We start from the raw sequence: 15,235 nt of genomic DNA on the forward strand, positions 1-15,235 counted from the left end.
GAGAACAATGGTTTTGGTTAGGTTTTTTTGTTTTGTATTTTTGTTTAGTAATAGTAGCAGTGTGATAAGCATGTGGAATTAGTCTTATATTTTTTAAAAAGTTTAATTATGCTGTTAATCTTTATTTTAAAAACTCAAAAATAAAATGAACAGTGTGTGTTATTGTTATAGTGATAAATGTGGTCAGCAGTTAAAATTTCCAGAGCCAGTTATGGCTTTTAGCCAAATGTCTCCCAGTAAAAGTACAATGATGAATGTAACTTCACAGGTTGCAGTTTGACAAAAAAGCAGTGGAAAACGAAATGACTGTGGGTGAACCCCTCAGCTGCCTGTGTCCTAATTTGTCTCCTGATTGTTCTGATGATTTTTCTCTGCCTGTGCCTTGCATTTAAGCAGAAGAATGAAATGCTTTTTCCACTCTTGAGTAATTATCACTGAATTTTAATGAAATATATGGTTCTGAGGGAAGCAAAGGGGATGATCTCAAAGGGAAGAATAAACTTATAGTTAGTGTTAATAGTGTTTCTGGCTGTGTTGTTTTGGTAGTTTGAACTAGTTTATTTAGATGCTGTGCTGTTCTCTTCTTCTGGAAGCAATTAATTTGTTCAAGTGATGATCAGAGGATAGGAAATTAATGAAGAGAATAGTTATGTTTAAAATACTGTAAAAATACAGGAACTCTTTTGGGGTGTATGTGACTGTGATCTTAGGAAGGTACATCATGAAGAAACAAATTTCAGAGCTATGTTAAAGTCAAAGATTAAAATTGTTTAAGGTTTTGTTGAGGAGTTGTCAAGGCTTCCATAAGGTGATACTCAACTGTATAACCTCTTTATAAGGTATGAAATGGCATGAGAGCAAGCAGGGGAATGAGCAGTGGGACTTCATTACTGGAAAAGTGTATTTTTTTTTCCCATTAATATTAACTCATGCAGAAATTACATCTATACGTGTGTGTGTGTGTGTGTACACTCAGACACATCACAGACACCAGACCATCTGTCTTCTCATGTCTGACTACAGTGGTTGTGGTCAGGCAGGAGGGCATAACAGGAGTTATAGGCTGATGGTGTTGACTCTTCGAGCCAACTTTGTTAACGCTGGAATTTGGTTTCACTTTCATTCTGTGAGATTCCCAAACTGAAATCGTTTCTTGAAGTACAGAATCATCAACTATTAAGATTCTGTATATCTTTTCTCCTGGTGGTCTGCAACAACTTTTATAGAGTTCAAAATTTAAATACATTTTACTTATAACTTGTTCTTATATTGTTTATGTTGAAATACATTTTCCATCTACATATCAAAGTACTGCTCAGTTCTGCCATTGAAATAGCTATTTTCTATTGCCTTTACACTGAAGAGCCTACTTTGTGCTCTGGGAGTGATGAGAGACTTGTTTATGAAATTGGTGTGTGTTTAACATTAATTAAAGATGGCATTCAGCACACCAACAGGAATCTTGAAAAATGGCTGAAAGCCATATTCATACAGTGGCAATCAAGATGCATCTGTGAGATTCTCTAAGACTCAGTCCCCATCTCTCCTCTATAGTCATGGATCTTGTGAATGACAAGGTGGGGGTCTTTGGAATGGCTGAAGATTAACATCCCCCGCTGTTTTGTAATTATCAGAACCTGGACAGTTGTTTATTTGAATGAAATAATGCATACAGTTTGTGCTTCCAAAGAAAAGCATACATAATGTGATTGTATGAAGAGGTTTTCAGTCTCTCAGTGGGATGTCATAGGGTATGTTTATAAACTTCAACCTAGCAGTTTCTCTGCAGTGGAATTCCACTGGTATTGAGATAATAATTTGCACAGTCAAATTGCTTTCTTTACAAAAACCCAGGGAATTATGAGACCCTAATCCTTTATTAATGTCAATCCATAGGCAGCAAGAAAGCGTAAGATTGCCATTCGAAAAGCCCAGGGGAAAAATCTTGAGGCCATCCGAGAGCTGAATGAGTATCTGGAACAGTGAGTGTCTTACAAGAATACGGATTGTGTTTTGCTATTCTAATAAATCTTTTTAATTAAAATGGAATTTGCATTTGATTTACGCTTTTGCTTCCACTTACAGAATCCCTCGCACATTCTTTTCTTTTTTTCCTTTTCTCCTCTCATGTCTTCTTTGTACAGATTTGTTGGAGACCAAGAAGCTTGGCATGAACTTGCAGAACTTTACATCAATGAACATGAGTAAGTTGTTTGCTAAGTCCACATAAAAACTGTTAAATTGAAACCTTCTCTGTGTAAGTCAAAGACCTCAGTGATTTTTTTTTTTGAAGGACTAGTGTTAGAAAGTATGCTGTCTCATTTCCAATATAACAGGCATCAACAGGAAATAACTGCTAACCTTATTTGAGTATCAAATGCTGTAAGAAGGCGTTTGATTTTAAAACAGAAACAGTTTATTTAATTACCTGTATGTTTCAGTCATGTTTTTTTTAAGATCTGATGTTTTAAAAGAAGTGGTTTGTATGTAGCAGGGAACAGCACCTTTTTCCCTATATTTTTTCATTCAAGTGATTTTTTGACTAGTTATAGATCTTAAATTCTTTCCTTCTAAAATCAGTTATCAATAGCAACTGATACTTTTCTGATTTTCTGTTACCTTGCCTCTGCAAGAACTTTAGTAACCTTAAAAAACCACCAACAAAACAAAACGTGGGTCTAGAGTTAGAGGCATTAGGTCGCCTGGGTACAAACCCCAGTGCAATCAAGAATGCTGCATGTTGTAGTAACTTGCTTATTGGATATTTAATGTTTTTGTTAGCTTTTTCTTATTGCTATAGTGACAGGAGGAAATCCCAGTGTGAGAGGATTAGCTCAAAGCCTTAGTGCAAGTTTTCTAATATCACAGCATTAATTCTAACCTCCACCCAAAGGCATATCTTTTTTCCCCCCTTTCTTTAGTTCTTCAGCCCAGCCTGAATTATGTCACATTGTTTCCTTCCTTCCTTTCCAGAGAGTAGTAAAAGAATCAGATTCTCAAGGAAGAAATAGTAATTCTCACTGTGACAATTTTTTTTTTCCCCCATCATTTCTCTTTCCACACGGTTCTCAAAGAAAATAATTATTAAACTCTTTCAAATGCTGACTTAAAGAATAATTTAGAATTTAGATATCCAGATGGTTTGTATTGTCTCATAATTGCTAAATTACTTCTAGTCCAATATTAAATATCTATCCACATTCTTTATAAACACTGCATCTCTGAAATTTGTAAGCCCGTCACGTAAACTGTGTGCAACATTGCTGTCACATATCTGTAGAAGATACAAATTCTGCAGGAAACTCTTGTTAGTTGAAAGATTACAAATCTGAGATTTCTGCAATTAAATAAACCTTCATTTTGAGCTTGACTTCTTAATTCTCTCTGAAACCTTTCATTTAAAGAACAAGTATTAGCCTTTTCTAATGGTAAGTTGCTGCCTGTTTGGACTAGTATAATGCTATCTTCACATATAGATTTGAACAATTTGATTTTCAGACTGTTCTTAGTATGGGTTTTTTTATCTCAATTCTGTGGTCTGTAGCTTGGTTTGTGAATCCTTAAGCAGCTGAATTTTCTTGTAGAAAAAAATTAATTCTTTTATGTTCCGAGTTCAGTGTCTTAGTACCAAATGCCTGTTTCTACTCATCATTCTTCTTGAGAAGAGATAGTACTTATTAATGGGAAATGAGTATATTAAATGTTTCCATGAGCTCTACCACATACATAGATTATAAAATTTTGTGTATTTTTCATCATAATTCAGAAATAATAACTTGAGGTTTCAAACATTGTTTAAAAAGAAAACATCTTCCTTAATTGTGAATCATGTGAAGTAATGGGCAAAAAGCATGGCTTTATTTATTATGTTGTAAAGACACTAAAAAAACGACCTGTATTTTCTGTTTCATTTTGTCACTTTTGTTTTTATATTCTTCAGCTATGCAAAGGCAGCCTTCTGCTTAGAGGAGCTTATGATGACTAATCCACACAACCACTTATATTGTCAGCAATATGCTGAAGTAGGTATTTTCAGAAGAATCAATTATGTTTGGATGCATATTCTGTTTTTGTGTTACTGAAGTGGTGAAAATAGAATAAAAATGGTTTAATTTTTCCCCAGGAGGTTTAAGAGAGTACACAGACAATGTTAACATCTCATAGAACTTAACGTTAATAAAACTGATTTCTTACTTGCTAAGTAGAAGAGTAAGAGCAGGAATTATTGAAGATAAAAATTCATTTTAAATGAGCTGTTCTTGTTGAAGTGTTTATGCACTTTTCAAATTAAGTCCATGAGAAGTTAAACTTTACCACTGCAATGCTGCCTAGGAGGTTATGATATATTGCCTGTTACTGTGGAGCCAGATCTTGGAATACACATAGAAAATTTTGTGTGAAAGAGCACTGGGGGGAAGAGAGAGCCCTTAGCAGTTTTAGCTCAAGGTTTTTAGGCATTTGCACTCTTTTTTTCAGATATATATGATTTTTTCCTAAATTATACTGTTAACTGCTTAGAATGGATTTTATTTGTTTTGTTAATGTGGATAAAATTGGGTTAACATTAAAACTTGAAAGTCTAAATACCTTTCCAGTAGAAAGACTGTAATGCATGTCTTCTAGGATTTATCCCTCCTTTTGTTGATCTAATAACAAGAAAAAATAATAGACAATGGAGTAATATTCTAAACTTTGTGCACTGTTTTGCAGTGAGTAGATAATGAAAGGCATTGTGGTGCCTTTTGTATACTGATGTAACGCATGCTGGTTAATATGGATTTATAGTAGTAAGAATTTAGCTTTAGATTTAAAGTTCATTTTACTTTGCCGAAGAGGCTATAAGGTTGTAAGTATGTACAGGTGCAAAATAATAACTTTTCATTCTTGTAGCAATAAATTAAGTTAATGCTGCCTTTTTTCCTCCTATAGTTAAATATTTAAAAACTTATATATTGAAAAGAGCTCAGATTTCTCCAAAACCAGTATTTGGCCTTTGGTAGGACTCACTTGATTTGAAATATCATGTGAAAACCTGAAGTGAAGTTTCATAATATCTTTGCTTCAAGAGTGAATGCCTCAGGTACAGATGACGTGCAAGTTTCAGGAGCTTATAATTTTTGCAGGTTAAATACACTCAAGGGGGGCTTGAAAACCTTGAGCTATCAAGAAAGTATTTTGCGCAAGCACTGAAGCTTAACAACCGAAATATGAGAGCTTTGTTTGGACTTTACATGGTAAGCACAATTACATATTTTCCAGGTTGTCATTTTTATGTTGTATGTTTTTATACATGTATATTATCCTTTATCATTTTGGCTTGTTTGGGTGGGGTTTTTTTTTCTGTTGGTTTAACGGATCATTAACACTGTTTTTAAATACTGACAGGACAATCTTATGCCTGTAAATACTCCTTACTTGAAGTGCTCTTAACCTTTAAGTCTTGCCTGTGTTTTCAAAGAGTTACAATTATTGGCACGTGTAGGAAACTTCATGAATAAGGATTTAAAGCTATACTCCTCTCTACAGGATGGTGAGCTGCTGAAGAGTACCAGTACAGTGTGATGGCTGCTTTTTTTTTATTATTATTTTTAATTTTTAAGCAGCCTTTTTAGTCTACCCTTTGGCTCCTTATTTCTTTGTAATACTGTTTCCAGACTTTAGGATCTGGTTTTGTGTGGCTGCTGCTTTTGTACTTGACAGACGTGCCCTATGTTCATAGTCCCCCAAAGAATGTCCATAACCCTGGTAAATGCTCCACAAAGGCTTTCAGCTGTATATGCCAAGGAAACTGGTCAGTACTTCATCAAATTCAGGAAACCAGAGAGAATGATGCCCCATCTTAGGTCCCTGACCTTGCACTATATCACAAATTCAATTCATGTGGGCACGGCTTTGGAGGATGCATTCCCGAGTTTGTGGAGGCTGCTTCTCTGACAGTCTTGCTCCTTTCCTGTTTCTGCAGGTAGTTTCAGGGAAATAGCTGTAAGGGAACATTCTTTGAGTTTGAACTGTATTATTCGTGTAGCCATTTGCTTCCATGCTCCTTTTTAAAACCTTTTCTGGAGGTTCTTCATTGGTGAGTAAGAGGAGGGTTCTTGTGGTTCTTTGCATTCAAGTACTTTTGCACTCAGTTGTTGTGGGAAGGATTAGCAATGATTCCTTACAGAGTGGTTTTATTTATATAAATTAAAGTCTCTGAGATTAAAGAATCTTTTCTTATTTTCTCATTTTTTTGAGGGTTTAGTTTATGTATAGTCTTACCTGCTTTTCTGGTACAAAAAAAGTCATGGTTTTAATGGCAGTTTGAACACACAGGTGATGTATTTTATAACATCTCTGGTAACAAATTGAATGGGGAAAACTAATTCATAACCCTCACTTCAGGAAAACAAATGGGATTAGCTGATCATATCTAGGTTTGGTTCCTAACTTGGTACACAACTGAACTGAACTAAAGTCTTTATTTAGAACAAACAATTGTTAAAAAAGTTTAAGCTAATTCTCATTTGGATGCTGTTTACCAGTAACTGGGGTTTTTTTTGGCCTTTTTTTTCACTGTTGCTCTGTGTGGGGCTCTGAATGCAAAGGTGCTGAATGCTCTCAGTTAATTTCATGCACATCTATTTTATAGTTACACTGGTTTTATTTTTGTATTCCTAGTCTGCCAGCCATATTGCCTCCAATCCAAAAGCAAGTGCAAAAATGAAAAAAGATAATATGAAATATGCCAGCTGGGCAGCCAACCAAATAAATAGAGCATACCAGGTTAGTACATCAGTGTTTTTGCTTCTATCGTGCCATGTAGTTCTTTTCTGCACTTTTATCAGCTGCTGCTCAAGAGGCTAGATATGATGTGTGTAAATTGGCATAATTTGTTTGGATTTTTTATGTTCTACTTGTGTTTTGATGTCCTGGAAGCTTTAATGAATGTAAGATTGGTATGCTACAGTTATTAATTAGTATTATTTACTTATTAGCTTTAACCAGATTTCTTTTCTACTAACATTAACTGAATGGACACTAGTGCAATGCTGATCTCCAAGACTCAGTTGTACAGCTCAGTATTTTAATAAAACTCAGTGTGTCTTAATTCTTAGACTGACTTGGTCTGTTACTAGCAAACAAATAAAAATTCTAAAATTTTATTTTCCTTCAGTTTATTCCGACCTTTCAAAATCACACCTCTCCCCCGTCGCGTACCGCATGATCGTTTTTTTTTTTAATTTTTCTTTTTGTTTGCCTTAGTCAACGAGGAATGGGTTAGGGACCAGTTGAGCAATCTGGACATCCATAAATCCATGGGTCCAGATGGGATGCACCCGCGGGTGCTGAGGGAACTGGCGGAAGTCATTGCTGGACCACTCTCCATCATCTTTACCAAGTCTTGGGAAACGGGAGAGGTGCCTGAGGACTGGAGGAAAGCAAATGTCACTCCAGTCTTCAAAAAGGGCAAGAAGGAGGACCCAGGTAACTATAGAGCGGTCAGCCTCACCTCCATCCCTGGGAAAGTGATGGAGCACCTTATCCTTGGTGCCATCTTAAGGCATGTCAAGGATAAGAGGGTTATGAGGGGCAGTCAACATGGCTTTACCAAGGGGAAGTCATGCTTGACCAACCTCATAGCCTTTTATGAGGAAATAACATTGTGGATGGATGATGGCAGAGCGGTGGACGTGGTCTACCTTGACTTCAGCAAAGCATTTGACACAGTCTCCCACAGCATCCTCATAGCTAAGCTGAGGAAGTGTGGTCTGGATGATCAGGTAGTGAGGTGGACTGCGAACTGGCTGAAGGACAGAAGCCAGAGAGTTGTAGTCTATGGGGCAGAGTCTAGTTGGAGGCCTGTATCTAGTGGAGTGCCTCAAGGGTCAGTACTGGGACCAGTATTATTTAATATATTCATCAATGATTTAGATGAGGGAATTGAGTGTACTATCAGCAAGTTTGCTGATGACACTAAGCTGGGAGGAGTGGCTGACACGCCAGAAGGCTGTGCTGCCATCCAGCGAGACCTGGACAGGCTGGAGAGTTGGGCAGGGAGTAACTTGATGAAATATAACAAGGGAAAGTGTAGAGTCCTGCATCTGGGCAGGAACAACCCCATGTTCCAATATAGGTTGGGGAACGACCTGTTAGAGAGCAGTGTAGGGGAGAGGGACCTGGGGGTCCTAGTGGATGGCAGGATGACCATGAGCCAACACTGTGCCCTTGTGGCCAAGAAGGCCAATGGCATCCTGGGGTGTATTAAAAGGGGGGTGGTCAGTAGGTCGAGAGAGGTCCTCCTTCCCCTCTACTCTGCCCTGGCGAGACCGCATCGGGAATATTGTGTCCAGTTCTGGGCCCTTCAGTTCAAGAAGGACAGGGACCTGCTGGAGAGAGTCCAGCGCAGGGCGACAAAGATGATTAAGGGAGTGGAGCATGTCCCTTATGAGGAAAGGCTGAGGGAGCTGGGTCTCTATAGTTTGGAGAAGAGGAGACTGCGGGGGGACCTTATTAGTGTATATAAATATATAAAGGGGGAGTGTCATGAGGATGGAGCCAGGCTCTTCTCAATGGCAAACGATAGGACAAGCGGTAATGGGTATAAACTGGAACACAAGAGGTTCCACTTAAACTTGAGAAGAAACTTCTTCTCAGTGAGGGTGACAGAACACTGGAACAGGCTGCCCAGGGAGGTTGTGGAGTCTCCTTCTCTGGAGACATTCAAAACCCGCCTGGACACATTCCTGTGTAACCTTATCTAGGTGTTCCAGCCCTGGCAGGGGGATTGGACTAGATGATCTTTTGAGGTCCCTTCCAATCTCTAACATACTGTGTGATACTGTGATATTTAATGTTGTTCCTAATAATTATTTTAATAATTGTGACTGAAGTTGGCTTTGCATAGTTTTATAGAAAAATGCCCGTTGATTTGTGAAAATGTAGACTTTGTAGGCCACAATCAATACTTACTGAACTCATGAGGAGGCTTTTCAGCTATTTGCAGAGTTATGCATAAATAGCTATTTTGCTTTTGCATTATAAGTCTGTATATTTTTTCTATAACTATGAATGAAAACAGGTTTTTGCTCATAGGTTCTGCTGTCCATGCATCCCAGACATAGTATGTCTGACTCCCTTACATCTGTTCTTTATGACCTAGCAGTCAAAGTTCATGTATAGGTAATCCTGAACATCAGCATCATACTGTCATGTTCTCCTCATAACTTTTTCTGAGCAAAAATGTTGGTATTAAATGCAGAGACTTTATATACACGTAACACTCCTTTCCTTCTGTAATATTTCAGTATCAGAACCCAATATTTAATCTTTCTCTTGCTGCTACCATTTCACAGTTAATGCTACCAAGTGGCCTTTTGACCAGCTCCATCTATTATGGAATTAAATTAGATTTTCTTTTATGGCCAATGCAGTTAAGTCTTAATACAGTATTACAGTTTATTGCCAGGAATGCAGCTTCTTGTGGCTGATGTGGTTCTGATGTATTGCAATTTTGAAGTATTTTCCATTTCCCCTGATTGGCCCTGTAACTTCTGACTGTACTTTACAGTGAAGAATATCGTATCTCTGAGGACATAATTAAGCATTTTATACTTGTGTGCCTGAAGTTTATTTCTCTGGTTTTCTCTTTAAAATGACTCCCTGCTTTTCTTTAATTTACCTGCTCACGACAGTAAGGTGTGTATGAATTACCAACTTTGTCTGATGTCCCATAAATAAGTGGGACTTCTTTTGGCTTCAGTATGTCTGATATTTCCTGTAATGGAAAACTCAAGTTTGACTCAAGTCAAAAACACAACAAAACAAACAAGCAAAAACCAAACCCTTGAAGAACAGAGTAGATGATGGATTCACCGTTGATAGAACAAAACAGGTTTTAAAAGATGTGTGAATTTTGAAAACAGTGAAAACTATTATTCATGCTTTACATCTCAATAAAATGAACTGTTAGAGTGGTTCTGAACACGTATTGCAAGTGAATATTATGACTGAAGTTTCCAGTTCCAGTTCTACCACCAGTAGACATTTGCTAGCACTTCTGGGAAACAGCCCAAAGAATGCATCAGGATGTAAGCGTAGAACCAGTGTTGCCTATGGAATGTGGCGTACCAAGATTAAGACCTAGAAACAGGAATCTCCTGATTCTAAGTGTAATGAAAGTTTAACTATGACAGTTAAACAGTTAAACTATGACAGTATTGTAGTTACATGACTTGCAGCCAGATAAGCTTGCCTCTCTTTTCTTTTTCCCTCCACATGGCTTCCTGTTAACGTCGCAACATTTCTAACAAAACAGGACTTGTACTGGGGGGCGGAGGAGGTTTCTGGCTGTGGGGGGTTTTGAGGAGTTTGGTCTTGCTGGGGTTTTTTTACTGCAAAGTGCAATTCCACTGTTTCTGTGAAGCTCTTTTGAATTCTGCATTAAGCATTTTTGGTTGATGCTTCCCAGAACAGCTCACATTAACACAACTAACATATATTTGAAACATATGTCATAGCTTCTTTGTGACTTCATACTTTCATGATATGTTGCGTACTTCAGCTGCTCTTTTTAGCTGCTTTGGACATAAAGTGATGAACACCCTATCTGACTGTAATCACAGGGGGAATTTTGCTGTAGAGAAGATGTAAGTGCTCAAGCTAGGATTTGGTGTCCAAATGGTGTGAACACCCCTGTCTTCTTAGAAGTACCGCAAGAAGCTCTAGTGAGTACAGCTGGACGGGGCTGCCCTAGCTCAGCCCTACTGAGCTTGTTACATGACAGCAGAAAGGTTTGGCCACTCCAGTGTGTATGTCAGGTACCACATACAGCTGCTGCAGCAAATGGTGTTTGGTGATGTAGTAGGAGGCAGTTTCCTCTATGAGTCCGTATTGATTTGTTGCTCCCTTAGCATGCTGAGCAGTTGAAAATTGTTATCTCTTGGACCTAAGGATGAAGCCTTGGTTGCTTATGCCAGTCGAAACACTTACAGCATTCCTCCATTAGTGAAGAGTTGTCTAACCAGGTTTTAAGCAAGATACTTAATATTATCTCTGTAAATCCTCCCCACTTTCCTTCATTATCCAAAGCACTTTCTAAGGCGTAATAAAAGCCTTAAGAGCTTGTTGAGTTTGGCATTGACTTGTTTTATTAGCTAGACCTTCTTACTGTTAAAATGCAGTTTTTCCAGTATTCATGTTCTAGAGAATGAGATGCATTTAGAATCCTGACTTGAGTGCCTAGACAAATGATACCTATTTGTGACCTTAAAATATGAAGTTATTAATTCAAAAAGTCACAAGCAAGCAGTTGGCTTGCAGTGAGATCTTTCCCATTTTCTTTTTCAGTCTGGATTTAAACTTGAATTACCAGCAGTTTGCTCAGTAATTTTGGAAAACTGCTTTTATTTTTTCAAATTCAGCACTGGCTATAGTTGCATTTTAATTTTATATGCAATTTGCTTAAAATATTTTCACTGGTCCCCTTCTTTCAGTTTTTCATTCAGGCAGTTTGCTGTGGCGCTTGATTTTTGCTTTTGCTGTGCATTTCTGTATGAAATCAGAGGAACTTTTTACATTTATTGTAGATTAAGGAAAACAATCTTTGGGTATGAAAGAGAAAGCCTTACTGTTGCTAGTGTTGCTTAGACTGTGCAGCAGTTTGTTTACCAGGACACATGAGGCTAAAGGACAGTTGAATGAAATAACTTTCTTAAAAGTACTGATATTTGATGCTTCATCTGGTTAATATACTTATTTGAATGTTAAATGTGCTGATTAGTACTTCTTATCTGTGCCTAATCTAGGAGAAGTGTAAGCTTTTGCAGGAAGACAGGTTTTGTAGCAAGGGCTGCTTATGGAGCTGGAATTCCTGGCTGCTGGCACATGCGCTAAAAGAAAGGTCATTATTCTCTGGGCCACTTAAGTTTAACTGACTGGGTAGGAAAAAAAATATTAATCTTTCATTTCAGATGTTAGAGAAATACTCATTATTCAAAGAATTATTTTAAGTTTATTATTATTATAAGCTCAGTTTTGCCTTATCACTGGGAAACCAGATTCTTTTCTCTGTGTGGACCCTATGAAGAAATGTGTTTCTGTTCTGACTGAGGACATGAGTCACAGTTTAACATCGAAACAAAATATGGCTACCTAGTGCTCTTCAATTAGGTAATTGGTTTAGCATGTCCTCTGGTAGAAGCGTTTCAGCAGAGGCAAGCGAGTTTGATTAATGCTCATGAAAATCTTTAATGTGATCCTACTCATAGTAATTTTCCAGATACATGCTTCTTGAGTACATTGCTAAATTCTTCTGTGTTAGCAATCCACATGTTATTTATGGTCGGAGAGAGGTGATTTTGTTATAAACCATTTGGGAAACAGAAAATTAAATCATGATTTTAAGAAATGGATTCCGGCTCAATCAGTCAAATTGCTGTGTAATGGCAGAATAGACAAAATAATTGTTCGTCAGGGCAAATTTGAAGTGATTACATTTCCAAGTATACTCCTGTTTGTTATGACGCAGAGTTTGGTTTTATTTGTTCAGCTTCAAGTACATGTCAGTATCATGAAGGCAACCACTCTTGAAATTAGCAAGTAACATTTTTTAAACTAATGTCTTCTGTCAGTTTTGCTTTCAGTGTCCCTGAAGAGAGGTAAAATGAAATTCTTCTGACTTTGAAGCTTTCCTCTGCATGCTTTCTCTGTCTTGCCAGGCGTGATTTTTGACCGCAATATATTCTGGCTTCTGTGCTTTGTATTGAAATCTCTGAATGCTTTGAATTGGAAACAATTTTTCAGTGGAGGACTTTGAGCTCTGTTTTATCATTTTCTTGTTTTTCTGAAGACTCCTCAGGTATCTGCTTGAGCCAATTCATGTTTAGAGCGAACAAAGAGTATTGAGTCAGATCTAAGCAATAGTTACTTTCTCCTACATGGGAGAGTGTTTAAGAATTTGATTTTCCTCTGACATTGATGTCTGCAGGTCACTCTGGAGACTGCACAACCTGAAGAATGGGTTTATACATACTGCTAAAGTCAAAACACAGCACATCACTTCATCATCCAGAAATATGAAATACGAAAATACAGTGGGTTTAGTATGTCTCTTAACTATAAAGTGTTGTCACAAACCCAACATTTCATTCTTAGTGACTTCATTCTCTTAGTGACTTTGAAATAGCTTTTCATTTATTGTGCCAAAACTACTTTTGTAAAAACTCAGTACTGATTGAGAGTCCCAGTGTTAGATTGTAGCCTGGGGGTCAAAATCAGGTTAACAGGTCCTGCAGCTTGTTGCTGGTGTGATATTACCTGGGTTTGATGACTTAATCTTTCTTAACAGGTCATGAAGAGTTTGCTAAATTAAGTTAATTACAAGAGAGAAGGGACACATTATAAATCAAGGACTAACTATGTGAGACACCAGTGGTATTTGAAATAAAAAACATTAAATCGAAAATTTATTGAGTGTTTAGATGTTAACATTTAGGTAGAGAATAGGCTGTTTCACTAGCAGCAAGTTATAGTTACTGCTTCTGTAATTTCTTTATCACCCCTCCCAACCCAAAATACAAAACTTTTAATGCAAGTTTATTAAAAATCGTTGAGAGTTTCATTGGAGCAAAGACCAACCTAGTCAATAAATCCACTGTGTTAGATGTGGATGATGAGTGATGAGAATCGTCAGTACTGTTAGAAAAACTGTTTTGAGGTCAGTGTGGGGTGGTCAATGTCTCCTACCCTTCTGCCTCTTTCTTTCCCAAACATGGCTGCATGTGTCTTAGGGAATCTAAAGCCATTAATAGTATTTATTAAGCTGTACTTTGTTATCAAGACAGACTCCCTGAAATTGCTGCTGTAACAGGAGGTTACATTCAAATACAAGGTCATTACTCACAGTTACTTTGAACCATAAAATATGATTATGTGATGACTGGATTATTTTATAGGAGATTTTGATAAGTAGCACTGTCTCGCTGTAACAAAAATAGAAAATAGATTAGCTTCAGTAACAGGTCCAAGTCTTACTACTATTAAATTATGAACGTTTAGTATATAATATGTAATTTGGATCACATTAAAAAATCGAGGCTGAAGTAAAAATTATGTTAAAGTTTACGAGGCAAGCAAATCAGCAGAAATATCTCACTTCAGATAAATGTTCAGTTTCAAAGTGGAATATTTACTAGTGCTGAATATTCAAATTCAGAGCACCTGGGTGAAATTAAGGAGTTCTGTTGTATTTTCCGGTACATATTAGAGGAAAGGTGATATAGCTTGTAAAAATACTGAGGTTGAGTGAAACAATAAATAAGCTGTGCTTTTAAGTTTGTAGTCAATAGAGTTAATTTTTGGTACTTAATGCTTAGAACTGTTATTTGCACAGGATTTCTGATATGTGACAAGTAACAATCTTTTTTTGTTGTTGTTGTTTAGTTTGCAGGTCGCAGTAAGAAAGAAACTAAATACTCTTTGAAGGCAGTAGAAGACATGTTGGAGACTCTGCAAATTACTCAGTCTTAGGTGGGCACAGAGATCCAATATTAAATTTTCCAATTCCATGATCAGCCTGCAATGACCTAGGGGTTATGTTAATCTAATGCTGTTAAATGCTAATTTTGTATTGATTAACCTGCTATCTAAAATAATGTTTTATGGAAAGTAAAATATCTATTTATTGCTGCTATGAGAAATGTGATGAATGCCTACTGAAATGAGTAAATTATCCACTTGGACAACATAAAGAAATGACACGTGCTGCACATCAGTCTTTTCAGATTTTTGTATCTATAGTACCTGCTTCTAAATCACAATTTGTAGAAATAAACTTGTTAAATGATTTATAAAAATGGTGGTGACCATTTATTGGACTTGCAAATGGAAATGACGAATTTATGTACGTAGATGAATGACAAATGTTAGAAATGTGTGTCTTATTCGCATATTTAGAAGTGAAAGCATGCATGCTACAGATGTACATTTTCTGGCAAATGTTTACCATACAGCAAGGAGTGATTATAAATACATTTTATTAGAGAAAAAAAGTTGACGTTCATGTTTTTATTAATGATTTGATATCCAGTATTGAAGAAATGGAGAAGACTTATTTGTGTACTTTGCTTCTGAGGTGCTCTTGTACTGGCTTCAGGCCAAAGACTTTCTCCTCTGTGGCTTTGTGTCCATGTTAATGCTTCCATGTCCACATAGTTCTCCAATCAGTACATGCATGTGCACTTTTTTTGTTCCTTCT

The 15,235-nt window shown here is 37.0% G+C and overlaps 1 protein-coding gene across 1 annotated transcript in view; it reads left to right on the forward strand.

The window, feature by feature from the left end:
- The window catches only part of EMC2 (ER membrane protein complex subunit 2), a 35,078-nt gene extending 20,337 nt beyond the window's left edge, over window positions 1-14,741 (forward strand). Inside the window, exons 6-11 of the mRNA XM_080611210.1 lie at window positions 1,897-1,982; window positions 2,145-2,204; window positions 3,941-4,022; window positions 5,124-5,234; window positions 6,661-6,765; window positions 14,422-14,741. Of these exons, the coding sequence (XP_080467336.1) occupies window positions 1,897-1,982; window positions 2,145-2,204; window positions 3,941-4,022; window positions 5,124-5,234; window positions 6,661-6,765; window positions 14,422-14,508 (531 nt within the window). The 3' untranslated portion in view covers window positions 14,509-14,741. The remainder of the gene's footprint in view (window positions 1-1,896; window positions 1,983-2,144; window positions 2,205-3,940; window positions 4,023-5,123; window positions 5,235-6,660; window positions 6,766-14,421) is intronic.
- Window positions 14,742-15,235: the final 494 nt, after the last annotated feature.

Source organism: Psittacula echo (genome assembly GCF_963264785.1).
Source record: "Psittacula echo genome assembly, chromosome: 2".
Taxonomy (NCBI): Eukaryota; Metazoa; Chordata; class Aves; order Psittaciformes; family Psittacidae; genus Psittacula; species Psittacula echo.